Source organism: Sus scrofa, chromosome 9 (genome assembly GCF_000003025.6).
Source record: "Sus scrofa isolate TJ Tabasco breed Duroc chromosome 9, Sscrofa11.1, whole genome shotgun sequence".
NCBI lineage: Eukaryota > Metazoa > Chordata > Mammalia > Artiodactyla > Suidae > Sus > Sus scrofa.
The window spans coordinates 122,928,478-122,955,896 of NC_010451.4; the positions used below are offsets into that span (position 1 = coordinate 122,928,478).

Here is a 27,419-nt window from a genome sequence, read left to right on the forward strand (position 1 = left end):
GGCATAGTGTGATACAGATGATCCGTATAGGTTTTCTCCTCCCCCTCTTGGCAAAGAGGTAAACTGCATTTCTGCCTTTCCTCTGTTAACGAGGCCCAGGAGACTGAGTTCTGGCCAGTGGAGGAGAGGGAGGTGACAGACGTTACTTCCAGGTCTGGCCTCCAGACCTTTTGCAAGATTCCTCAAGTGCTTTTCCTTTTTCTTTGTCTCTAGGCTGGAGAGAAAAAGTGTAGCAGAGGACTCTAAAGCTTTAGATTCAGGTGTTAGCTGTCTGTTTTTGTAAATAAAGTTTTATTGAAACAGTCACACTCATTTGTCTATGTATTATCATCTATGGCTGCTTCTATACTAGAAGGCAGAGTTGAGAAATTGCAGCTGAAATGCAAGTCCTGCCAAGCCTAAAATATTTACTTTCTGGCCTGGGGGGAAAAAAAAAAGCCAACCTTGAGGGATGATAGGACCACTGAATGAGATAAATCTGGGTCCTTGAAAGACTGTGTGGAGCAGAGCCCCGCTTTCCCATCTTCTAGGCCAACTTGTGTCATTAGACTGTGACAAGAGAGAAATAAACCTTACTCTGTTAAACCACAGATATTTAGGGGTTGTTTTCTAGCATTATTTACTCTAATAAATTAATGTCATTTACATAATAAAAATGATAACTGATATTTATTGAGCATTTTTATCAGGTACTGTTCTACATGTTTCTATATTCAGTCCTCAGAACAACTTGATGAAGTATCTACACTTAATGACATTTTATTTATTTTTAATTTTTTGTCTTTTTGCCATTTCTAGGGCCCCACCCGCAGCATATGGAGGTTCCCAGGCTAGGGGTCGAATGGGAAGTGTAGCTACCAGCCTAAATCAGGGCCACAGCAATGCGGGATCCCCGAACCGCCTCTGCAACCGACACCACAGCTCACGTCCACGCCGGATCCTTAACCTACTGAGCAAGGCCAGGGATCGAACCGTCAACCTCATGGTTCCTAGTCAGATTCGTTAACCACTGAGCTGTGACGGGAACTCCATTAATGACATTTTAAATGAAAAACCATGTCATCTGCCCAGGGATTCGCTGGGTCAGAGGAGTGTAGGGATTCATACCCAGGTGGCCTGGCTTCAGAAGGCTGGCTCCTAACCTCTCTTCTTTCCCTTGTATTTACATAATCCACATCTCCAGGTTCTTTCTCAGATGTTGTCTTAACATCGGAGACTTCTGTAAGACAGGTTATGTTATTATCCATGACAATATAATGCATAGTTATATATGTTGTTATATATTATATAATAGAATATAAATGATATCATAAGAATTATTGTTATCGTTCAAGAGAGGAAACTGACCTAGAGATATGACTAGCAGGTGGCAGAACTGCCTCCTGAGCCCTGAGATTCTGATGCCGGATCAAGGCTCTTTGTCCTCTCCACCCCAGCAGACTTAGCGATCACTCCATATTGGAAGCCTTGTGTTTTCCCTGAGTCTTGGTTTCCATTCAGAATGCACCAGCCTGTCAAATTGCTGTTGGACATTAGCCCATCCCTGAACAGTCACCATAACAACATAGACATATGGAGAGGAATGTGGGATGGGCAAAAACTGACGTCGGCCCAGGGAGGATGGAGCTTGGCAGGGAGTGGGGGTGGGTCAAGGAACTCATCCTCCATGTCTCTTCATAACTTCATTTTGTGGTGTAGACTGAAAATGGGCGGAAGGGACACTCTCCTACCTGCAGGGCCTTTAATATCCTCATTCATCTGGGACATTACTTCTTACCCACTAAGCACAACCTCTCAGGACTATATGCTGCTTTTAGTGTTTCTCAAGACATGATCCTTGGGCTGGAGGGGGTGGGGTGCTGCTTATTAAAATTGCAGATTCCTGAGCCCACCCATGATCTAGTGCATGAGAATGTCTGGAGGGAGGTTCCAGGAATCTGAATTTTAAAATCAGCAATATAGCTGATTCTGCTCTACACTAAAGCTTGACAACCACAGCCTTAGGAGGTTACAGCAAAGGAAACGGTCCAGCTTTTACTCCTCCTTTGTGGTTGGGTGGCAAGCTGGCTCAGATAAGAATCCCGAGATGGATATTTATTACCATACCAGAAATGGTCCTCTCTGAGCAGGTGGGTGAGGACAGGAGTAGGGTCATTCCCCGCCTCTCCTTTTACTGGGCAGAAAGCCCATTAACTGTGTCAGTTTCTTTCCTAGAGCATCAGTTCCTTCTTTCTTTCCTTTTTTTTTTTTGATTTTTTTTAGGGCCGCACCAGCAGCATATGGAAGTTCCCAGGCCAGGGATCCAAATGGAGCTGCAGCTGCCGGCCTACACCACAACCATAGCAATGCCAGATGTGAGCCGCATCTGTGACCTACGCTGCAGCTCACGGCACCACTCGATCCTAAATCACCCACTGAGCAAGGCCAGGGATCTAACCTGCATCCTCATGGATCCTAGTTGGGTTCGTTAACTGCTAAACCGCCAAGGGAACTCTGAGCATCATTTTTAGAAAGGAACTCAGAATGGCTTCTCAGTTGTATAGTATCATATTTCCTTTCCTTTTCTTTCTTTTTTTCTTTTTTTGCTTCTTAGGGCTGCATCCATGGTATATGGAGGTTCCCAGGCTACAGGTTGAATCAGAGCCACAGCTGCCAGCCTACACCACAGCCACAGCAACACAGGATCCGATCTGCTACCTACACCGCAGCTCATGGCAATGCCGATCCCCAACCCCTGAGCAAGGCCAGGGATAAACCTGGATCCTTGTGGATATAGTCGGATTTGCCTCCTCTGGGCCACAAAGGAACTCCCTATAGTACCTTATTTTAAAAAGTGATTTCCTCTTGTGGTTTTTCATTTCTTATAGTCAGAAATTGAGACTCTCTTGCCCTCTTCCTGCACAGGGCAGACAAATGGCACAGAGCTGCGATAGCTCAGGTCCAGCTCAGGGACATTTGTGTGCCCACCACTCACCTTTTAGTGCCCATCAGTCCCATTTCTTTCCACTGTCTCCCAACCCTTGCCATTTGGTGGCATATCCTTGCTGAACTCAAAACTTTCAAGGTGTGAAGGCAGCACACTCACAAGAGCATAAACTTTGTTGACATCCTGGTGTATTCATTTTTTAGAAGGTGGCTGAAAGAGGCCCATGTTCTGGAAGAATCAGAAAGTGAGGGGTAGGAGTAGAATGGGCACGACGTCAGTGAGAGGAAGATGCATGTCCTCAGTGTGGCGGACTCACCTGCTGGGCCAGAGAGGCATAGTTGGACCAGAGGGATGCATGGACCATTATTACTACAGCAGTCAAAAATAGATGCATAGTTGGAGTTCTCGTTGTGGCATAGTGGTTAACGAATCCGACTAGGGACCATGAGGTTGCGGGTTCGATCCCTGGCCTTGCTCAGTGGGTTAAGGATCTGGCATTGCCGTGAGCTGTGGTGTAGGTTGCAGACACGGCTTGGATCCCAAGTTGCTGTGGCTCTGGCGTAGGCCAGCGGCTATAGCTCCTATTAGACTCCTAGCCTGGAAACCTCCATATGCTACAAGAGCGGCCCCAGAAATGGCAGAAAGACAAAAAAGAAAAAAAAAATAGATGAATAAAATGAAAACCCCTGATAGGATATAGAGGGAAGGATGGTGCAAAGAACATAATGTTCCCTTTCAGAGGAAGAGCTCCACTTTGGTTCTGGAAGGGAGAGAGGGCAGAAAGTTTCAAGAATGAGACCACCAGTTCAAGCATCTTCGGCAGCGCAGGATGCTTGGAGTGGGGCTGGAAGGAAGGCCCTTTCCCTGCTATTGCATGTGGCCTGACAAGCAAGGCAAAATTTTTTAAAGGCGCTGCTGTGTTGCAAATGTGTCACTAAGCCCTCTTCCTCCTCAGGAACCCCGCAATTTAAGATCCTGTCCCCTGCCCATTAGCCAAACAAAGCAGCAAAGAACGAGAGGAAAGGTGAGTAGAAAGCAAGTGTTAGAGAAATAAGACAGGTGCCCTGGGAATGTTCATGAACTCATTTGTTGGCCAGTATCTCAGAGCAGCAGGGCTCGTTTTCCTTCCCCTAGAAACTGAGGTGTGGGGACCACAGGACAGCAGCTTTGCCCTCAGGAAGCCTCTCTTTGGTGTGTCCCCTATTGATTCTGTTTTGTGAATCTCTACCCCCCCCCCCATTTTGGCCTACCACTCTGTAGAGCCCACTCCCATGGGCACAGAGTGAGTGATGATGGTGTCCAAGAGGTGCAACTGAAAGGGCAAAGTTTATAAAAGCTTATAAATAAAGTTTTATCAGAACACAGTCACATTCATTTACATTTATTGTCTGGTTGCCTTCATGCTGCAGTAGCAGAATTTGGGTAGTTGCAACAAGGATTGCATGGCCTGCCAAATCCAAAATATTCATTATTTGGTCCTTTACAGAAAAAGTTTGCCTGTCCCTCTAGATCTAGAGATCTTGCACTGGCATTAAAAGCTTAGCCTTGAAGTGGCAGGTATACTCCATTCACAGCTTACTGGCCAGCATGAGGGTGATATGACCCCGTTCAACCATAGGGGGCCAGGAAGTGCAACCTACTATGTGCCCAGGAGGGGGATAACCAGAATAGTTGGCCAACAGTAGCAATGACCACCATAGCAACCTACTATGTGTAGAATTCAGTATTAGGTGCTGGATATAGAAAGATAAAACGGAATCCCTGATCTCAAGGAATTCAAGGAATGCCAGAATGTGAGGGTTGCGGGGAGCTCAGCCTAGAGTGGATTCAAGGGTCCTTCCCTGGAAGATGTAGGGGCCGTCTCGTCTAAATCGCCTGGGATGGAAGAGGCCCTCTCAGCTTGATGATAGCCAGACCTAGGGACTGGCCAGTTTGGCAGGTGGTGGGGGTGACAGATTCCCCTGATGAGCATTTATATCAATAATAGAAGGGTTGTTTAACAGGAATTCTTAAAGGAAAGATGAGATAATTTCATGTTTTGATATTCGTAAAATTGATTCTGTTGAAGCGGGAGTGCTGCAGTGCATATTATTGCTGCTGTAATTTTGGCAAAGATGTGATTCAACTTGGCAAAGTGTCTGGGAAGGGGAAATCCAGTGAGAGGGGAGAGGGTGGGCCAGGAAGCTGAGGCCGGGAGCCAGGTCCTGGGGGCTTGGTGGGAGCCGCGAGGGTGTCCTGGGAGCCTCTGCTGCGGCGGGGTGGGGGTGGGGGGTCCTGGGGACGAGGATGCTGCTTGGGTGCTTGGGTTTCTAGCGGTGCAAAAGGCTGCAGAGGGAGTGGGAGCGGCGGGGAGGGGTGCGTGCATGTGTGGGGTGGGGGAGAGACATTTAAACACCGTAGGAATGAAGGATAAATTTAAAATCCATCAAGCAGCGTTGCGACAGAATGAGAATGTGAGGAACATGAATCACTCTTTCTAGGGACCCGCCCAACTGTCTGCAGGATGAGAGATGTCTTTTCTCCTTCATTTCTCCTCCCCGCCAAGCTTATCCTGGATCCTTTACCTCCCCTGCCCCTTCCCCCTTGCCCCCAGCCTTGGTGGCTGAGGACCTGCACTGAGCAGCACATCCCCAGGGCTCCAGCCCAGCACTGGGTGTGGTGCTGACACGACCAGGCCAGGTGCTATAGAAATGCAGGAGGCGACAAAGGAGGAAGATGCCATGGGCCGCTCTCCAGGGAAGTCAGAGTCCGTGTAAGGTTCCTAACAGGCTTTATCACCTGTGCACTAAGATCATCCTGCCTTTTTCTTTCTACCTGCTTCCCTCTTGTAATGAGGAGGAGGCTGGAGAGGCATCGACGGACTTCTGCTTCACGGGGCAGAGACAGTGTGAGCCATAGCATGAAAAAAAAACTGTGAGCTGGGATTTGAAACGTGACCCCTCTCCCTGCTCTGACTTTTATTGCTTAGTGGGACCCTGGACAAGACTCTGCCTCTGTGGACCTCAGCTCCCTCACCTGTAAAATGATACAGCTGGACCATTAAGATTCCTGCCCCCTTGAAATATTCTTTGTTTCTGTGATTTGCGATTTGACGTGCAGTGCAGACCAGGGCAGGCAGGGGCGGGGTCTGGAGGGCAGCATGCTGGGAAGATGTCTCCCCTGGGGCCTGGCACAGTCCCCCCCCCCCACCTCCGTGCACAGTGGGTGCTCAGTGAGCACTGGATGAGCGATTTGGATTCCAGGGCTCCTCCCAACGTGTAGAACCAACTGCAGGTGTTGGAGCCAAGGGGGCATATGTGACACCTGCGGTCACTGGGGGCGCGTGGCTAGAGAGGAGGCTGGGAATTCAGGGTTGGGCTCTTGGCTGGGAGGGAGGCAGTAGGTAGATCTGGAAAAGGTGGGAAGTTCAGGCTCTCTCAAGTCAGGACTACCCTACCCGCACCCCTCCCCCAGACCTCAGATTTGCTGTGGGAATTCTTTCTGAATCCTTTGGGTTTCCTAAATCCTCTTTGCACACGCTCTTCCTTTTGCCTATAAACTTCCCTTTCCTCGGCCCGGCAGGTTCTGCTTAAATGCGGCCTAAGGGGCATTTTATCCACTCAGCGCCCCAGCCCCACCCCAGATGCGCCGAGAGGCCCCTCCTATGAGCTCACATAGCAATAGGGCCGACCGCAGTCACAGCACATCAGGTCCTGTGGTCAAATCCATGTTCTTCCGCTTCTCCCGCGGGGAGGATGGGACTAAATCCAGCTCCTCTTGGCGTGCCCAGTGCCTGGCACGTGGTAAGCCCTCAGCCCATGCTGATTGAATGAGTACGTCTTTCAGAGGCAAATCTAGCCACAACCTCCCTGGCATGGGAAAGAAAAATGAAGCTCAAGGGAAGCTCAGGCACCTGATTCCACACATGCTCCGCAGATCCTGCGGGGATGCAGATAAGGAAAGGCGGAAGGAACTCGTGCATGGGTTAGCCAGTCCTGAGGCAGGGAGTGTGGGAGTTAGGGCAGCAGCTGGATTTCTCCAGAAGAGTCAGGACACAAGAGAGAGAGTTGGGAGGATTTCTTTTCCCACAAATGGAGAGAACAACCAGCTAGCTGTTGGAGGTGGAGGCTGAGAAGCGCAGCCTCCTTCCCGATCGCGGCGCCCTGAGACATTTATCAGGGTTCCAAGTAATTATTCCAGCCTCTGCCTTCTGCCCTAGATTGAAGTTCATGGGACAAAAATCAAGCCTGCTTTGTTGAACTCTAGACACTCAGCACCTGGCACCCAGCCTGGTCCACAATGGATGCTCCTGAGGGCCGTTTATTGAGTGCCTACTGTGTGCCAGTTTCTGGGCCAGGCCCGAAGCCTCGCCCTGGAGGACGATGTCATTAACGTCTTTCTCTTCTCTATCCCCCTGTGCCCGCCCCTCCTCTCCCTGCCCTCCCCACCCCTTATCTCTCGCCCACCTCCCCGCGCAGAGCAATGTTCTGTGATGGTGCCCGAGATGCGTGGACTGAGCCCAGGCCGCAGGCTGCCCGAGCCCATCCTCTGCCCGGCTGCGGGCGGGAGCCCTGAGCCCAGGGCCGCGGGCCACCGCCTCCGCCACGTCCTGGCCCTGCCGGAGGAGGAGGCATGGCGGCCCCAGCAGTGCGCGCTACTCGAAGCCGACGCCTCCGAGGAGGTGGGCATGCTGCCGGCCTCCCCGCGCTGCGCCGCCGCCGGCTTCGACAACTTCTTCCCGGTGCAGGAGGGCGAGGGCCCGGGCTGGGAGGGCAGCTCCAGCCCCTTCCTCCCTGTGAGCCCCGAGGTGATGAAGAGGCGGCGCGGGGGTCTCATCGAGCAGCGGGACATCATCAAGGCCCACGAGGCGCACAAGATGCAGAGCACCCCGCAGGCGCGGCGCAAGGAGTGGGAGTGAGTACCTGGCGGGCAGCAGCCGGGTGTGGGGCGGGGCGGCCAGGGAGGAGCCAGGGGCGTGGGGTCGGGAAAGGATGGGCACCGAGAGGCAGGTGCACCTGTCTCCGCTGCCGCAAAAGGGGGACTTGACTCTCCGAGGAGGTCCCTGAGGTCCTCAGCCCCCATGGTGCCACTAACCAGCTACAGGCTGTGTCAACCCCACCGAGGCTTATGGCTGTCAAATGGGTGGTGAGCGTGCTTGTTGACCAAGAGCCTGGGCAGAAAGAACTGGGGCCAGATTCACACCCTGAACATCCCTGAAAAGAGGATCTCGGTAAAACCACGGAGAATCCACCAAAATGTGAACCGTCTATCTCTTCTCCTCCAGAATTTCTGCTAACCTTCCTCTTTCTAGTGTCACTCTTGTGTGAATGATGACGTTTGGGGGCAAGAGATGGACGGTGGATGGAAGAGATGGACCAAGACCCTCCCCCTCCCCCCAAACCCTTTATTTCTCTCTCTCTCTCTTTTTTTTTTTTTTTTTTCTGTAGAAAAGCAAAAGCATTTATGTTCTGCCTTTGGCCACCTTTACCCTGATTGATGCTTATTGAGGGCTTGGGCTCTTATTCCTAGGAATTCCAAATTAAAGGGAGATAGTATTTCATGGAATTTTTAATCACCCAGATTCATACCCCACTCAAGGACTGGATTTGTCCTTAGGATGCCAGTGTTCACTCTGTGTGTCTGTATGCCCTGTACGGATGTGTCTTTCTTCTTGCCTTACTTAGATTGAAGAGTCGTTAGATGTCATCAAGGGCAAGGAGACCGGCTCTCGGTGTTTTTTGGCGGTGCTGGTCATAATGGAATTTGCCTTCCTGGCTTGCACCTTCCTGGATGGTGCAATGGGGGTGGCTGAGCTGATCTCTGGTGGGCTTTTCTGATGGATGTTAACATGTTTTCAGGTTCATTCATTCAGCAAGCCCTCATGTGTGCGGGCTCCTGCCATTTGGAGAGGAGTTGGGCCAGCACTCAGCAAGCCTTCTCTCCTGTTGATCCTCTCCCAGGGCTGTTAGTCCTAAAAGCCTTACATTGCTCTCTTAAGTGCCAGCAACATTCTGAGCACCTTCACTTATTTTAGCTCCCGTTCATCCTCATCCTTACTGTGAGGTGGGTGCACGCAGTCATTGTCCCCCTTTAACCAGTGAGGCACAGGGAAGTGAAGTGACTTTCCCAAGGTCACTCTGATAAGTACTGCCTTGTTACTATGGTTTGATAATTGGCTAGTGAGTTGTACCCTGGAAGTCTGGTTCTAGAATCCATGCTTCTAACTACGAAGTGCCTTTTATTCCACTTCCTGCAGAATTTAACTTTTTATCTCAACTGCTTGTCGAGAGACCACGGCAGGAATACTGGCTTAGGGGTTGAGAGCCTTGGGTCTAATGCCCAAGGTGACCTAACCAGGTGAGTGGTAAGTGATTTGAGAAATGAATAGGGGGAAATAGATGACCATTTGAATACTGTGCAGCTCTTGAGAGTTGGTATTTCTTCTATTCAGAAGTACTGTGTTTTTTATGCACCTCTGTCTTGTCTAAGAGGGTGCTGAACACATGAGGGCAGAGACTGGCACATTCTTCATGCCCCTCAATGCCTGCCATGTGACTTAACTCAAGCGTTCCTACAATACTGCCTGAAAAACTAGCTTCATGATGGCTAGCAATGGGTGACTAACTCTTAGGTCTTTCTCTAAGTTAAACTTTTGCTAGTATCGGGGGGGGGGGGCAGTGGGGATGATGGGAGACTGTGGCAGGTCCATGGGGAGACAAAACAGGGCAGGATCACCAGTAGCTTGGGGACATGTCAACCTTAAAGAGTAGCAGTAGAGGAGGACCCCCCCCCCAAAAAAAAATAGGTGGAAAAGAGTGGCCAGGGCGGAAGGAGGAAAGCCAGAAGAGAGTACGAGGGACAAAGAAGCAAAGAGTGTGTTCAGAACGAAGGAGTCATCATCTGAATAGGATGTTGCTGAAAGGTCAAAAAAAATGAGGATGGGGAAGGATGGTTTTGGCAATATGGCGGTGACCTTAATGGGAATGGCTTTAGGGATATGATGGGACCAGGTCCCTGTTGAGAGATTTGAAGAGAAAATGGAAGGTGATAGAGACAATGACGTTATCCCACTCTCTTTGCTCCCCAGCACTCACAGCCTCATCACTGCAGCCTGCTTGGGGATCTCCATGGTCAATGCCACCAAGCCTTTGCGTTCACCACAAACTCCCTCCCCACAGGCTCTGTGCACGCCCTGGTCTGCCCTCCTTCCCCCACATCCCAGACCTAATATTGCACCAGCTAGGACTCATGTTCCATTGTGCTTGCTAGAGCTTTCTCTGGACATTCCCTTCACCTCCTGTTCTGACTGGAATCTGCTTCTCCTTGGAGAATGCAACGTGATCTGCAGCCACATCATGTGATGGCTGTCCTCCCTCCCATACTGCTTGGTCCTCTTGAAACTGGAGGTGGGACGGGTGTCTCTTTGCTCCTTGTTGTTGCTTCTAGACCATTATTCCTCATGTTTGTCCTCAAATGCCAGTTTGGCGCTCATGCCGCCAGACGTCATCTACGCACTCAGGCCACTCCCCTTCATCCCAGGAAGATGTTGGCTCTCTCCCCATCTCTTCTCCTGCCAGCAGTTTTTGGTTATTTCCATAGCCGCTTAGGTGACCCTTCCCGTGCCCTGGCCTCTTGGTTCCTTAACCCCTTCTCCCCAGTGATTTTTCCCACCATACTTCCAGCCTAGACCTCACTTTCCTGGCCAGCCTGAACCGTGTCGTAATTGCTCCACAGTCTCAGTTTCAAGCATCCTGCTGTCTGACCACCACCATCTCTTATTTGTCCAGTTCACTCTCTCTGGGGTCCATTCCCAAGATTCTTTAAGTTCCCGGGCATCCCTAAGATATTGATGCTATGACTTTGTCATTGGCCCTCCCCAACTGTATCCTCACTTCTCATCCTATCAAGTTAAATTCCATTGAAAGCACCAAAAATACTTTCTAAGGGGACCTTGCCCTGGAGGTCTCCTCCTACCTCTCAGCTCTGTCTCCCGCCAACTTCTAAAACAGAGCCAATCAGCAGCCAAAGGCAAGGATGCTAGATGCCTCCCAGGTTGGTCAGTAGCCTATGTCATGCTTCACCACCATTTTAACCACTTCCTGGTTTTCACCCTCAACTCCTTGCTCCATTATACTGGTCTGGCAAACTCCAGCCCTGCTTTGATCCCACCTGCCACCTATTCATCACCTGAGCTTGGGCAGCTGAACGTTGCTACAGCAAAACACAGCTGTGCTCACTGGGCACACTGTAAACTTGTGACCCCCGCCCCCCCCCTCAAGTCCGCCCCAAGTCCTGCCAGGAAATCCTACTTCTTTTCCTTTTTCATGCACCCTCACAGTCTTGTAGAGATTGTTTCACACACGTTTCCTTTCATTCTCAAACCCCGTCTCTTGCCAGCCTATTCCTAGCTCATAACCACAACGGCCCTCCTGCTTCACTGGGAAAGTAGCATCAATCAAAGAGACTTGCATGAGCTCCGACACCCTCATTGACCAGCCGCTGCCTCTGGACCCCTGTGTCTGGCCGTTCCTCCTGTTTCTGCGGGCTGACCCCTCATCACGCTCCATGTGGCGGACTGGGGCCCACGCAGAGCAGGATGAACCCACTCATCTGTACTCTCTGTCTCTGGTCTTTCTCCCACAATTCCCTCTGGAGCCCATTCCAATCAGGCCTTTGTTCCAGTGAGACAGGCAGCTCTTGTGATGCCTACATGGTCCTTCGCTTTGCTAAATCCAGTGACGATTTTCCATGTCCATCTTTTCTGGTGGACAGTGGCATCAGGAGTAGCGTTTGATCACCTCCACTCTCTCTTTCTCCAGACTCTTCTCTTCCCGCTCTGCCAGTCTCCCCTCAATCTCTTTGGCTAGCTTCCTTTGCCTTGTCCCGATCCCTAAACATTGGAGGCCCCAGGGCTCTGTCCTCCGCCCTCTTCTCCCCTCCTCTCTCCTCCCCTCCCCTCTTCTCTCCTTATCAGCACTTACTTCCTAGTGATCTCATCCAGCCCCGGCCCCTTAGTTAGGGTAATATACTGATGATGCCCAACCTTCTCTCTCCAGCCAAGACGCCACTCTGAATTTCAATGCTACCCACATAGTCGGCATCTTCTCTTGTGTGTCTACAGGTATCTCAAGCACAGTACGTCCAATGGCAAAATACCAACTTTCCTCCAAACCTGCTTCTCCTGTAGTCTTCCCTGGAACCTACACTCCTGCGAGGGTGGGAAACATCAGAACCATCCTGACTTCTCTCACACTGACACCCAATTCTTGCCAATCCTCACTGGATTTCCCTTCAAAACATAGCAGGTCACATTTCACCACTACTGCCACCATCTCCCTGGTCCAAGCCACCTTTTTTATTTTATTTGTTTTATTCCATAAAAAGTTAATGTGCTACTTACCAGATACTCAGCACTTCTAAACACTTTAATCCATTTAATCCTTTTAATCAAATGAAGCTGGTGCTGTTATCCTCCAATTTGCAGTTAAGCCACAAAAAGTTTGAGAGACTTGCCCAAGAGGATTGCTGCAACTGCCTTTTAGCTAGCCTCCCTGCTAGAGCCTGTTGCCCCTCCTAAAGTGAAGGGTCCTTTTTTTCCTTTTCTTAACAAGATTTTTTAAACAAAGGAGTTGGAAAGATAGTGCATAGAGTTTCCTTGGAAGAGTCTTCAGAAACCTATGGCATCAGTCCTCTGCTCTAGCGGCTTCCTGCCCCACACAGAACAAACCCTCGTTCTTAGCGCCGTCAACATGGTTCTGCATGACCTCCCTCCTTGAACTTCACCTTGACATCTCCCTGCAGAAGATGCACAGGCGTCTTCACCTTCCTCTCTTCATCTTTCCCCCATTCATCGGCTCCGGCCGCACTGGCCTTGAGCCAGCCCTTGAATCCATCTCACTGCAGGGCCCTTGCCTTTGCTGTTCCCTCTGCCTGGAGCGCTCTTTCCCCGCAAATCTGATGGCTCCCCCCAACTTCACCGAGGTCCCTGCTCAGAGAGACCTTCCTGATCACCCCATTATCACCCTCTCTCTTATTTGTGCTTTATTTTGCATCATGGCCTTTGCTATTGTTTCCCCAACACACATGTATTGTGTGTATATGTGTGTGTGTTTGTGTGTCTGTTTCCCTGCACTCAAATGTAAGCCTCTTGAAAGCAGGGACGTTGTCTTATTTTCAGGGTCTAGAACAATGCCTCACCTGTATCTGGCTCACAAGAAGTATTTGTTGAATGTATGATGAAACAAATGCACTAAGGGGAATTGATACCTACTCCAGTCACCCAGCTTCCAGGGAAAAAGGCAGCTGAGTTCTCTGGGTCAGCTGTGTGGCTGTGCAGGTTGCTGACTGTGCAAGGCCCTCCAGTTGAATAATCAGCAGAGGAAGTGGGGAGCCTGTTCTCTGCCCTTCCTCAGGGCTGCTCAGGACCCCGTGTCTCCCGTGCACCTTGGAGAGACAGAGCCTGCTCCTCTCTGCTGTCTTCGGCCTCCCGGCTTCTCCTGACTTATATTCTAGAGACAGGCTCCTCTAGGCACTAGGACAGAGCACCTTTGTCCTTTCTCAGGGCATGGATTTGCTGCAGTAGGAAATCAGCAAGGAATCTCTGACAGCAGCCCTGCTCCTGCCTCAGCTCCAGTCCCTACCCAGGCCCCGTCCACCACCCACACAACTGACAGCCCGCAGCACACACACAGTGCCGGCTTTACAAATCCTGCCTCCTTGGCAGGGACTCAGGACTCTAGTGATGCACGAAGCAGACTAGAAACCATCCTGGGGGGTTTCCAGCATTTTTTGCCTTTGCCCGCATGAGCCAGATGCTGGGAGGGAAGGGAGTTGGCAAGCTGGGAGGAGACCTCAGTGGGAAAGGGCCTCCGTTTTCCTATGGACGGACTGTAGGCAATTTGAATGAAACAGATCATCTTGTGCAGAATGTTTTTTCCCAAAGAACCTGTGAAAAGGTGTCCTCGGGCCCAGTGTGCAGGTTATAGGACCTTTTGGTTAACACTGCCTTTTGTGGCTCTATTGAGCGGGAACAAAGCCGTGCTTTGCTAATGCTCTGCTATCATTCCCTCCAGCGGCCAACGTGTGTTCATATACACTCTCATCTGACCCTCACCGTGACCCTGTGAACCCACTACTGTTATTCTGTGAACCCGCTACTGTCATTCCTGATTCACAGAAGGGAAAAATGAGCCACAAGGTTAGAGGTGCTGCTAGGTCAAAAAACCCAAGTCTTAGTAACGACTGCCACTGCTTATTGAGCACTGGCTAGGGGCTTTGCACGTGTTATTTATTCTAGCGGAAATCAGAGGTACTGTTAGAAAGAACGGAAACATTTCATATGGGACTATTATTGCATATGGATTTGGAAGAAAGGAAATTATGTGTAACTTTAAAGTCTGCGTAGGTTGGTACAACTTATTCTCTAAAGAGAGAAGCCGTATTTCCATAATCATAGTACTTATCACACCGTATCGTAATTGCCTGTTTACATGTCTGTCTCCCCCACTAGACTGTAGAGCAGGACGTCTGTCTGATTCCCGTTGTTTCAGGCACTTTGCACGGTGCCTGGCACATAATAGACTCTTCAGAGACATTCGCAAAATGAAGAAAAAAAAAAAAAAAGATGTGAAACTCAGGTTGGATGAGGTTATAGGTTAGTGGCCCAGAATCACACAACTGGGGAGGATTCCGCCCCCTCCCCTCTTGCTCCATGGAGGCCCTCTGCCTGCTTCCGTGTCCCCTCCAGTGACTGCACAGCGCAGGCAAACGGCAGGAACCCAGTTCAGGCCGGTTGGGTTGATTCTTACAAAGCGACTTGCAGACTACGGGACCTCCGTGTTACCTCTCTGTGTTTTTATTTTTTGCCTTTTAGGGCTGCACCTGAGGCATATGGAAGTTCTCAGGCTAGGGATCGAATCCACTGCAGCTGCTAGCCTACACCACAGTTACAGCAACCCTGGATCCAAGCCATGACTTTGACCTACACCACAGCTCACGGCAGCACCAGATCCCCAAGCTGCTGAGCAAGGCCAGGGATTGAACCTGCACCACAGCAGCGACCTGGGCTACTACAGAGTTCCCTGGTGGCCCAGTGGATTAAAGATCTGGTGTTGTCACTTTCAACACTGTGACTGTGGAGGGGACCAGGCTGTGTGGCACTTGTCAGGGAAGGCAGTCAACGGTGTAGGGTGATGAGATCCAGAGTTATCAGGTGTCTAGTTTAGACTATATGGTAAAGGGCAGATTTCTCTGAAGAGGAATCTGACTAGCATCTATGAGGATGCAGGTTGATCCCTGGCCTTGCCCTCAATGGGTTAAGGATACAGTGCTGCTGTGAGCTGTGGTGCAGGTGGCAGATGTGGCTAGGATCCTGCATTGCCGTGGCTGTGATATAGGCTAGCAGCTATAGCTCCAATTTGACCCCTAGCTTGGGAACCTCCATATGCCATGGTTGTGGCCCTGTGCCACAGGTGCAGCAAAAAACAAACAAAAAAACCCAAAAAACAAAAACAGAAACAGAATGGACCAAGCTTATTAAGTTCTGGAGAAAGAACACTGCAGGCAGCGGGAGGAGTCATGGATGCTAGTCAGATTCGTTAACCATTGAGCCACAACGGAATCTCCAAGGTTGGTCCATTCTTGTCATTTTGACCTCAATGATACCTCCTCAGAGAGGATGCCCTTCACCATATAGTCTAAACTAGACACCTCATAACTTTGGGTCGCATCACTCTACACAGTTGACTTCCTCCCCTGACAAGTACCATGCAGCCTGGTCCCCTCCAGAGTCACAGTGCTGGAAGTGGTGCCCCCAGGCCCTTAGCGAATGTTTGTGAGTGAATGAATGAGTGATTGATTGCTCAGTGAACAGCTGGTATGGTTATAATTATGATCTTGATGCTCACCTGGCCTCTGACAGCCCCCACTCATGTTATGGGGTCTAGTTCAGGGAGCTCAGGGCGCCAGAGGCTAGAAGGGTCTAGACCAGGATAAGCCCCTGGGGTGTGGCACCTCATGAGCTGTAAAAAGCCAGGGTAGCTGAATTGTAGTTGGTTTTGACATTGTCATCCTTCATCCTGTCCTTTTCTGTTTTTTGTTTTTGGCTGTGTGTACAACATCCAGAAGTTTCTAGGCCCCAGGGATCAAACCTGTGCCATAGCAGTGACTGAACCATAGCAGGGACAAGGCCAGGTCCTTAACCTGCTGAGCCACCAGGGAGCTCCCGTCACACCTTCCTTTGATCACACTGAACCATGAGTGATTCAATCTTGGGAAAAAATAGTAAACCTTTCTGAGCTTTATTTTCCTCCTTTGCTGTGTTGTGGATGCGGACAGTGACCTTTTTGAATTGTCAGGAAGAGTGTGTAAAGCCCTTAGTCCAGGATTTGGTTGTTTTTTCCCTAATATTGGGTTGGCACCTTCCAGAGCCATGACTTGCCATCATCGTCTACAGCAGGGCACAGAGCTTTGCTGAAGTGCATGCATGGAGGGTGCAGTCGGGCTTGGGATCAGCTGTACATATCAGTGGATCCCAGCAGCTCTCAGGTGACCAAACGAGGAACTGCCAGTGCCTGGCACAGGGTAGAGAGTCAGTGCATATCAGCCATTTTATCATCATCAGCATCTTCCTTGTTGCCATCTGGTCCAGCTGCCTCGTTTACAGATGAGGAAAGTGGGCTCCCGAGGGCTGGGTGACTGCAGATGCGCCGCATAAAGCATTCTTCTGATGGCAAGGTCTGTGGACGTGGTAAGAGAAAGGCACGGTGGACGCAGCCCTGTAGATCTCACCCACTCCTCTCACAGCCCTGCAGCTGCGCCAGCTGGGGAGGCAGGGCTGGGGCAGCCAGACTGGGAGAGACGATAACACACACCCCACCAACATTCTCACCAGCTTTCACACCACTCTCAGCATCCGTGACAAGTTCTGTGAAAAAATAGACATCTCAACCTCAAAGCTTTCTCGTTGAATTTTTCAAGCCATTGGGCCAATTTTCCCCTGCACTCTTGAAAGGCAGCTAACCCCATGCGGAAGGAGTCAGACCAAGTGGGGACGTCATTCCGCATGCTGCCACTTGCTGGCAAAATCAGGCCTCATCTGGGTCAGTTCTTTGAACATGAGAATCTGTAGAAATGTCACTGCCAGAGGGGCACACGGGCAGAATTTGTTCAGTTGGATAGATGTGCTCTGTGCAATGAGCCGATATTTTATTAGAATTTCAATTTGTGTGCTTTGAGGAGGAGCAGGAAGGCTTGAGGTCGCCACAGTCCCCACCACTCCCTACTGCCTCAGACAGAGCTGAGTTATTGGTTTGGAGGCCTAGCTTTGCCCCAAAGGCACCTGGGTAGGCAGCCCTGCAAGAGCTCCAATGCAGCATTTCAGGCGCTTAGGGTTGTAGTGTAACAGACTTGCTGAAACCAGAACATAGCCAATGGAACATGGAAACCACAAGCCTTCAACATGCTGCCTTATCAGTAGCCAACAGCATGTTTGGAAACCACAGCCGAGCAGGGACTGAGGCATATGTCCTGCCTTCTTGGGATTCAGAGCAGCCCAGGAAGTGCCCCCTGCCCCCACCCCAGAACTGACACACAGTTCCCGTGACCCCGACACTGGCTTCAGGATGACCCTTGGAGGGGAACTTCCCCACACATCCTTGATTTTTTTTTTAACCTTTTCTCTAGGGATTTTTTTTTTTTCCCAAAGTCTCTTTCTAAGTCTGTTCTCTAGTAATTTCCCTTTCCCTACATTTTTTTCCCTTTCAAATCTTCTGGCACTCCTGCAAAGACTTCCCTTAGCAGACTCAGGGTTCACGTGGTGGCGGTGGGGGTGAGCAGTGGGGGGCATGTGCGGATACCCAGCCCCTAGACGGTGCCTGGTGATCCTCGCCCCTCATAACCTCTCTGGTCCTTCTCTGCACCCTGGGATGCTCCAAGGGAAAGCAGGATGTGCCACCTTCTCCAGAGCGTGAGGTCAGGAGCCGGCACTTCTTGGGGTCAGGTGATTCTCTGTTGTCCTGGTCCATCCCTTCAAGGCCCAGACAGGAAGGAGGGGGCAGGGAGAAGAGTGTGTGACCCTGCAGCCCAACCTCAGTCCTGAGGTGCCCCAGGTGTCCAGCCTATGTCTTTGCTTCCCCTTCTGGCGCCATGAGAGTCCTGTCTGTTCTGAGGGACAGGTGAGCCAGTGTCCCAGTCACTTGGCCACCTCCCCTCTGCCAGCATGGGCCACACCTGAGTATCTTCAGATGTTCAGCCTCCTGAATACATCAAGATATGAAGATTCTGTCCTCTGAGATATTTTTTTTGAAGCGAATGGGAAAAGGGGTGCCCTCTAGTGCCAGCTACATACATTCTTTCTTCTGGAGGTAATGTTTTCCCTGTTTTATGGTGCCCCCACGTGGTCGTTTGTGTGTAGTGCAGCCATCGTCTTTCACTTGGAAGCTTTTCAGTCTTGTGCGGCTGAAATGGGCTGGAGCAGCCTAGTGGTCACCCAGCCTATCAGAGGTAGGGACACAGAAGCCAGAAGCCCCCCGAAGGAGGGCCTTGAAGAGCTGGGTGAGCACCCAGGCTTCAGGCCAGGGCTTCCTCCTCCTCACTGCCTTGCCCTGCCCTTCGCTCACTTGGATGCAGGGCTGCAGATGAGTCAGGAGTGTTTTTCTCTTGGAGGTGACAGGATAGTTTAAAGATACATTTAGAAAAGAAAATATTCAGTAATGAAGATTCCCCCCCCACACACACACACAACCCATGGTATTCCTAGCACTGCGATAAACGAGATGTTTAAAAACATTGCTTCACATAATTTCTCCGTGAACGTCCAGATGAGAAAGAAGAGGCAGAAAGAAAGAAGCGCATCGCCCTAGGTGCTGCGGCCAGTCTGTTGTGAGCCTTGACCTCCTGGGGGGGGGGGGGCGGCCGGGGCTGGAGGGAGGCCTGCCTCCCAACCTGTACAGTCAGTCTTCCTCTTGTCTTTGCTGTCGGCCCCTCTCACTCCCTCCTCTGTTGCTCTTTGAAGCCTGGTGTGAAGAAGGAATGAATAAACGCAGAGTTGGGGTCCTTTTGACTTCTCTCCCTTCCTTCCACCTCTAACCTGGAAGCCCTGGGCAACCCCCCTGCAGCGCTGCACACCTCTTGCTACCTGCCACACCGCTCATCACCCCCTGATCTCAGTGATGGGAAGGCTGCCTCTCTCCCCAGATGTATCGAGAACATAGGGAGGAGTTAGGGAAATTCCTTTCTGTTCTTAGAGGACAGAGATACTTACTGGGGGGCGTGCTCTTTGGTGTGGGGTAGGGTGGCGCAACCTACCTGGCCTGGACATGCTGGGGTCAGGTCCACCTTCCCCCGCCTTCTCCCTCGTCTCAGCCCCTCCCACCCCCACCCCAGCTGTCCTCCACCGTGGAGGCTCTCTTCCCCTTATATCTGTGCTGGAGCTGGGAAAACCTGTCCCTCCCTTTCCTTGTGTCATGAAAATGCAATCATGTGACAATACAGATCTGCATTTTGCTTGTATTCTTTTGCTTTTTAAAACTTAACACCATCAGGTATGGCGTTCCTTGGCAGTTTCTAGAAAGGTGACCACAATGTCTCTTTAATGCTGCGTCGTAGTCCTTAGATGCAGTCTCTTTAGAACTGCAACTGATTCCCGCAGCCCCTCTCCGTGGGAGTCCCTGGGGCGCTCCAGCGACCCTCTCTGATTGCGCCTCTGTGACCGAGCTTTCCTTCCTGTGGGAGAGAGTCACGGTGGACGGAGGAGGCTTTCCCACTCTGGGCTGGCACCCCTGAGGGCTGGTGCTTCTCCACAAACCCCTCCTGGCATCTCGGCCTCAGATGGAAATGTGAACTTTTGCAGTCTGTGTTATCCCTCCGGCCCCATGGGTGAGGTGCAATGAATTAATAATATGCCAGCAGGAAACAGAGAGATGGAGTCATTAATTGTCAGTCAGTGCGCCCAGCCTCTCTGCTCACTAATTAGCATGCTGACAGCTTCGCCTTCATCCAGAGCCAGAGCCATGCTTCAGGGACACTTGTGGCTCAGCTTGTGGCATCCGCACAAGGCGGGGGATCGATCCCTGCTGCCTTCCTGGGTGGCCTGGGGAGCAGCCTTGCAAGAGGCTGGCTGTCTTCCCAAGTTTCTTCAGGGAACCCCCATGGGCCTCCTGGTGGGGGAGGTGAGGATGGCAACAGGCCAGAGGTGGGGGCGGTGGGGGGGGTAGGGAACGTCCAGGCAGAGCTGGCAGATGTGTCCTGTTCTCGGGCCCAGGTTGCAGGTTTGTGTTTCTGGTTGTGCTGCAGGTCAGTGATACTTGCCGAGCTGCTCTGGGTGTCGTTGGCTCAGGGAGGAGCTTTGCCTTCAGGCCCCCTCTAGGGAGACGCCTCAACATCAATACGGTTCTAACCCCACCATCTGCTCACACAGCATGGACACTCCCAGGAGGAGTAACGTTGAGTCTGGCCTTGGCACAGGGCCAGAGTTGTATAAGGTTGCTCATGAAATGTTTCTGGGAGACAGTCACCAAGAAGCTGTGTGACCCCGAGCCGGCCTCTTTCCCTTCCTGAGCTCTGTTGGTAATGCGGCTTAGCGCTGGCTTGCTGTCTGAGGTGGTGTGGCCAGAGGGCTTGGAGCACAGATTGTAGATCTGCTGCTTGTTTTCAATCTGGACTCTGGCCCCTGGAAGCTGGGCGGCTTTGGGTAAGTTGCTTCACCTCTCTGGGCCTGTGTTTTTCCATCCTTTATTATGTAGAGCTAATCTTAGCTTGATATTGACGTAAACTCCAATCTGATGAAAATAATTTTTTCCCACGTTTGACAGATGGACTCCAGATGAAATCTTTTTGGCCACCTGGCTGCGACACAGCCCTGTTCCTTCCCGGCTCCTCCCCGCTCCCCGTCTTCCCAAGTAGACTGTGGGTGGCCATGTGACCGAGACAGAGCCACATCCTCTGGCCTGGGATGTAGGCGTCACCTCCGCCTGCACCGGCCCTGACTTGGCTGAGGGCCAGGCTCTGTCAAGCCCGTCTTTTATCCTCCTGTGCCCAGGCCACCTGCCCTTCCTCTACTGCGCCCTTGGGCCCCTGCTCCCAGCTGCGGGAGGACGGGGGCCGCTTGTTGCAGACTCTGGGGAACAGCTCTGAGACGAGGTTGCATCGCAGGATGTTCCTGCAAGGGGGGTGGGGGGGTGGGATGGGGTGGGGGGTGCTCTTGGGATCAACACCTGGGGAAAGGAATGAAAGGAAGCAGGATGGGGCAGAGGGGGTAGTTGGGCTGCGCTGCATCTCGAAAAAGGCGTCGAGTGACCTCGTGGGGTGAAGGACTGAAGCTTGGACGGTGTTCCAGAGCTGTTTGGATTTGGGCAAAGAAGACAGGTCTTTCTTTTCCTTCTCTCCCAGACACTGGATGCAGACTGCCCCCAGGGAGGTGGCATGACCTTGGTCCAGGCGGCCAGCTGCATCCCAGGCAGTTCCCAAGGGGGCACCAACAGCGCGGGCTCTGTGTTAACAGCATCCCAGCAGCGGAGAGTGGGGCCCTCGGCCAGAAGGGAGATGGGGCCCAGCCACTGCCTTGCTCTAAGGGTGCCCATACCATGCAGAGAGAGGATGTCATGTCCCACCCCCTACACGGTGCAGACTTGCCTTTGAGCAGAGGCACAGGGTCCGGCCAGAACCTTCCAGAACACCAGCCAGGACCTGTTCTCCTGAGGGCGCTCCGCTGTGGGGAGTACCCGCCTCTCTGTGCTGAGCTCTCCCCACACCTATGGGGATGGTTGGGGCGTCTTGGTGGAGGGTCTGGGTCTTTCCCCACTTTCACAGCGAGCATCACCTGTCGCTGCGTCCAGGCTTGGCTCTGCCATCTCAGGCTCCTCTCAGATGCTAAGCGGCAGAGCTTAGTGGAAGCCAAAAGTCCTTGGGTAGACCCAGGACTGCCACCCCATAGCCTGGCACATCTTTTCATTTTTCTGGGAACAGCAACAGCAACATCCCGGGGTTGTTTATGTCTATATAGTTATCTTTACCCGTAAGCTTCATACTTTCTTACGCTCTTGTGATGTGCTTAATCTCATGTTCACTAATGTTTATTATTAGTCTTTGGTTCTGCTCTAACAAAGTACCATAGCCTCGGTGACTTCTAAACAACATAAGTTGACTTCTGACAGCTCCGGAGGCTGGAAGTCTGAGGTCAGGGTGCCAGCGTGGTCCGAGTCTGGGTGGGGGGAAGCCTCCTTTGGGTTGCCGACTTCTCACTGTATCCTCATAGGTGGAAGGAGAGCAAGCGCTCTGGCTTCTTCTTATAAGGGCAGCAAGGCTTTCATGGGGACTCCACCCCCATGAGCTAATCACGTCTCAAAGCCCCCCACCTCCAAATCCCACCACATTAGGATTAAGCTTGCAACATTTGAACGTTTGGGGAACACAGACATTCCGTCCCTTTGCAGTGTTTCTCTGTCCTGCCTTCCTCAGGCTATAGCCGGGAAGAAAGCGCCAGTTTCACAGCGAGCCTCAGTGACCTGCCTACCCCATGCCCGGTTTGCTGTAAAAAATATGGGTGCCTGGATTCCAACTCTGAAGATTCAGATGCAGATACTCTTAGGTGGACTCTTGGCATTGATACATGTGGATGTATATGTACGTACGTATATACTGATGATTCTGAGGTGCAGCCAGGATTGAGAGCCGTTGATCCAGACTTGTGGCTGCAGGTGGGTAGGTGCCTGTGTCCAGCCTTCATCAGGAGCCAGTCCCTCTGTCATCTTTCCTGGGACATAACGGATTGTCTGAGATGGTCTCCTGAGACACTCATGTTTTCTTTTTTTTTCTTTTCCTTTTTTAAAAATTATAGTGGATTTACAATGTTGTACCAATTTCTGCTGTACTGCAAAGTGACCCAGTCATACACATGCATACATTCCTTTTCTTATATGATCTTCCATCACCACGGTCTATGCCAAGAGATAGATGTAGTTCCCTGTGCTATATCGTAGGACCTCATTGCTTACCCATCTCAAATGTAAGACACACATGTTTTCTCGTCCGGGGTAGGTTACTTCTCTGGGTCTTAGAAGACAAGTAGAGCATCTCTGAGGGGTTCTGGGTCTCTGAACATGTAAAACACGGTGCCAGGGCTGACTGGGTCATAACTTGTGTCCTTTTATCTGAGACTGGGATAATGGGGAGTTCCTGATTGGCTCAGCAGGTTAAGGATCTGGCATTGTCACTACGGTAGCTCAGGTCACAGCTGTGGGGCAGGTTCGATCCCTGGCCCTGGAATTTCCACATGCTGAGAGCAAGGCCCAAACAAACCATCCCTCTGCTTGACTCCAAAGTTTGTGCCACCATACAGTAAGTGAATGACATCATCCTTCCAGTAAACTCACTGGGCTTCCAACTGGTTCCAGTTCTGCCTCTGTCCTGTGACCTTGGATGACCTCTCTGATCTCCATTAAAAAAAAGAAAAAGCTTACCGGGGAGGCTTATCTGGATTTAAATCCAGTTTGAATCTGCAATGCTTAGTGGTCTGATCTAGGGTAAATTACTTTGTCTTCCTGAACCTCCTTCCTGCCTCTGTAGGACATTATGTGCTGAGCAATAACACTGCATTGCCAGGACATTAGAGAGTTGACAAAGCGCCTTCACTGCCTCATCTAATTTGAGCTTGGAATGACCTGGCATTGTATCCATAAATAAGAGGCTCACCAAATTTAAATGTTTCACCCGGAATCACACAGCAAGAGCTGGGATTGAACCACATTTTAATTTATGTTTCAGCTTTGCTGAAGCTGGACCTTGCAATTTCATATGCCTGTAAATAAGTAAGGTCTGCCGACAACTCAGGGGTTAAACGGTTACAGAGGAACCAGGCCACGTAGACTCATTTTTCCGTAGTTTCAGCCATTGTTGGTTAGACCTGGTACTGTGGTGACCTTTTCAGGGTTATGGGCTGGCCTCCTTCAGGAGTCCCAGAAAAACTACGGCTCTCTCCCCACCCCACAAACACACACTCATATATACACACCAGCCTGAACATTTTTGGCTACAAATTATAAGTGATTTATTTCACAAAACAAATAGAAAATGGTATTCCCAAGGATTGTGCCTCTTCCTCAATTTTTCATGTAGAAATTCATGACCATTGGCTAAAGAAATCAACTTACACAAGTAGAACAAAAGTACATTTAGGTTCTGCTTAAAAGTAAATATCCACAGAAGATTGTTGTTATTTGTCTTGAATAAGGAGCTAAAATTGCAGAGTGACTTCTCATGTGACAGTGGCTACATCATTTTTGCTCTCCAGTTGCTTTTGACTTGGTTTTGATCACAACCTACTGATCCTGAAACTCGGAGGTGTGTCATTTATCAAAAGGGGCTCCAAAAGAGGAATTCTTTGGAGAGGGCATGGGTGTGTTCTAAGCCAGTGAAAGCCAGGGGTTGACGGAGAGGCTAGAACTGGGCGTTTCAGATGGCTGCAAGAGGAAGACGAGTGGCGGAGCTGTCAATTCTTCTGACCTGCTTCAGAACGCTGATAAGAATGCCGGGGACCCTGGGTGTTTGATGTTACTTGACAGAGGCATCGGATACATTTTTTTCCCTCAGCACTGAGCCACAAAGCCACTCAGCCATTCCCAGGAAGGTCTCTCTCTGCAGTCACCTTGGCCTGTTTTGTTTGGCAGTCTGTAGGAATGTTCAGGATGAGGTTTTTGCCTTGGAGAGTTGGGGAAATTCTTATCTTTTAAAATAGTCTTCTCATAAAATCATTTCATACCATGGGATGCACAGATAGAAAATGCATTTGTGACCTTCTGTTTTAGGAATTGAATTTGCCTTTTTTTTTTTTTTTTTTTTAGTCTTTTTGCCTTTTCTAGGGCCGCTTCCACGGCATGTGGAGGTTCCCAGGCTAGGGGTCTAATCAAAGCTGTAGCCGCCAGCCTATACCACAGCCACAGCAACGCCAGATCCGAACCGTGTCTGCAACCTACACCACAGCTCAGGGCAACGCCGGATCGTTAACCCACTGAGCAAGGGCAGGGATCGAACCCGCAACCTCATGGTTCCTAGTCGGATTCGTTAACCACTGAGCCACAACGGGCACTCCTGAATTTGCCTTTGAGAACAGTGATCTGAAGAATACATTGTGGTTTTATTCTTCTTATTACAAGAGGTCTGGAGGAGGCAGCCTGGGGCTGCTGAGGCAGGTCCGTGATGTCATCGGCGTCTTTCCACCCAGCCATCTTGAGTGTGGGCTTGTTGCCTCAGGGTCCCAAGTGGTGGATCTGTGTCCCGCATTGTGGGCAACATGGGAGAAAGAAAAAGAAAGGGCAAAGCACAGAGGAAGTGACCGTCTCCTAAGACCTTTCCCCACAGCCCCGATTTGTTACTTCCTTGGCCTGCTCTGTCACATGACTTCCTCATGTGAAAAGGAGGCAGGGAAATGTAGGGGTTTTTTTTTGGCTATACCCCAGCATGCAGAAGTTTCTCATGCCAGGGATTGAATTGTGCCACAGCAGGGACCAGAGCCACAGCAGCCACAACTGGATCCTTAACCTGCTTGGCCACGGGGCAACGCCTGGAAATGTTTTATTAGTGGACCACTCAGCTGTCTTTTATAAAATCAGGGTTCTGTTAGGAAAAAAGAAGAAAATGGCTCTTGGGTTGGGCAACTCATATTCTCAGCAGTGAGAACCTTGTCAAAACCAAGAAACAGTGCAGCATTGCCATTTTATGTTTGGCAATGAAAACAGAACCAAGACATGTATAAGCTTTGTCTTACTGTAATTTTCCAACTTAGGCTATATCCAGTGTAAACGAAGATTATCCTGAACGAGATGGCAGGATCTAGTTCAATTTTTATCAATGGAAAACTCTTTCAGACCCCATTCCATGGTGATGGTTTTGACTGGACTCTACCTGACAGTCCATGGAACATCTCACATCACCCGACACTTGCTTGGGTTGAAACAAACCATGAATGACAAAATTTAAAACTGCTTTCACAAAGACGGTTTGCTAAGTAACAGAAAAGACACTGGGGGAAAAAAAACCCTTGAGCTGCTCTAAGTTTAGCAAACATCAAATGACAAATATGTCAGTTTCCATAGAGAAACCAAAGAACCATTTCTATGTTCCTGGAATCAAACGTGGCTGTGTGTGTTGGGTCAAGAGACGAGAGGACTGGATTGGGTGACGGGAGCTCGAGACTGGTCTCACCTCTTTCTCTAACTAGCCAGGTGGTGTTCACCAAACAGCTCTAGGCACGTCACCTCTCTAGTTTCAGTTTGGACATCTGTGAAAGGGGTTGGTCTCCATCAGTGTTATGTAATTGAAATAGTCTGTGAACCACAAATGTAGACCACTTGTGCTCTTTTAAGATTTTTAATAGCCACATTTAAAAAGTAAAAAGAAACAGTTGAAATTAACCATTTTTCCTGCTAAGCCTTGGACCTCAGTGTATATTTTACACATAGAGCCCATCTCAATGTAGACTAGCCACATGTCAAGTGCTCAGAGATACACATGGCGACTGACTACTGTTTTGAACTATACTGTCCTGGATGAGCTCCAGGGTTTCTTTCAGGTCTGACCCCTGGGGATTCTAAACTTAGGCCCTCAACTTTCCTTCCTGATTAAGGCTCTGAATGTCACAGCCTCTCCTGCCCAATGCCATCCTGCCTGTGGTATTTTGATTTATAAGAAAAATGTAGGCTTGACCCTTGAACAACATGGAGTTGAATTACATGGTCCACTTATAGGCAGATTTTTTTTTCCCACTGAATACATACTACATACTGCACAATCCGCAGTTGGTTGAAATCACAGATGGAGGACTGGGCATGAGGAGTGCTGACTGTAAAGTGAAGACCTGATTTTCTGTTCCCCTCATCCCCACCCAAGTTGTTCAAGGGACAACTGTATGTTTGGTCATTCAGATGACCAAATTTGTTTCTCATGTTTGTTTGAGCTTTGTTCAAGTTTCTTACCTCATAGCTACCAAAACCCTTGGAATTTTCTGTTAAGAATGATACAGGTGTCTTTTGTTAAATTACTGTGGTTAATGCCTGTGGATGGGGGCTGGTTGCCAGGAGAACCACCATGTGATTAGATGCTTGGACCTTTCATTCCCAATTCCTAACATGTGAGGAGGGTGAATCAATCACCAATGGTCAATGAGTTAATTAATCATGCCTTTGTAATGAAGCCTCCATAAAACCAAAGGACAGGTTTGGGGAGCTTCTGGGTTGTTGAATGTTTGGAGACTGGGGAGAATGGTGTGCCTGCAGAGGGCACAGGAGCTCTGTGCTTCTTCGCTATGCCTTGCCCTGGTATCTTTTCATCTGTTCCTGAGTTATGCCCTTTTATGATACACCCATGTTCTAGTAAGTAAAATGTTTCTTTGAGTTCTGTGACCTGCCTAGCCAATTAAGCCAACCGAGGAGGGGGTGTGGGAACCACTGATGGCCAGTTGGTCAGAAGTACAGGTGACACCCTGGGCTTACAATTGATTGGCATCTGAGTCCCAGGAGGGGGG

General features: G+C 50.2%; 1 protein-coding gene across 10 annotated transcripts in view; it reads left to right on the forward strand.

Annotated features, from left to right (window-relative positions):
• Nucleotides 1-27,419, forward strand: part of CACNA1E (calcium voltage-gated channel subunit alpha1 E) — a 490,987-nt gene that overhangs the window by 101,092 nt on the left and 362,476 nt on the right. For all 10 annotated transcript variants that reach the window (XM_021102616.1, XM_021102615.1, XM_021102620.1 and 7 more), the window contains one exon: nt 7,384-7,819. In XM_021102616.1, the coding sequence (XP_020958275.1) occupies nt 7,398-7,819 (422 nt within the window). In that variant the 5' untranslated portion in view covers nt 7,384-7,397. The remainder of the gene's footprint in view (nt 1-7,383; nt 7,820-27,419) is intronic.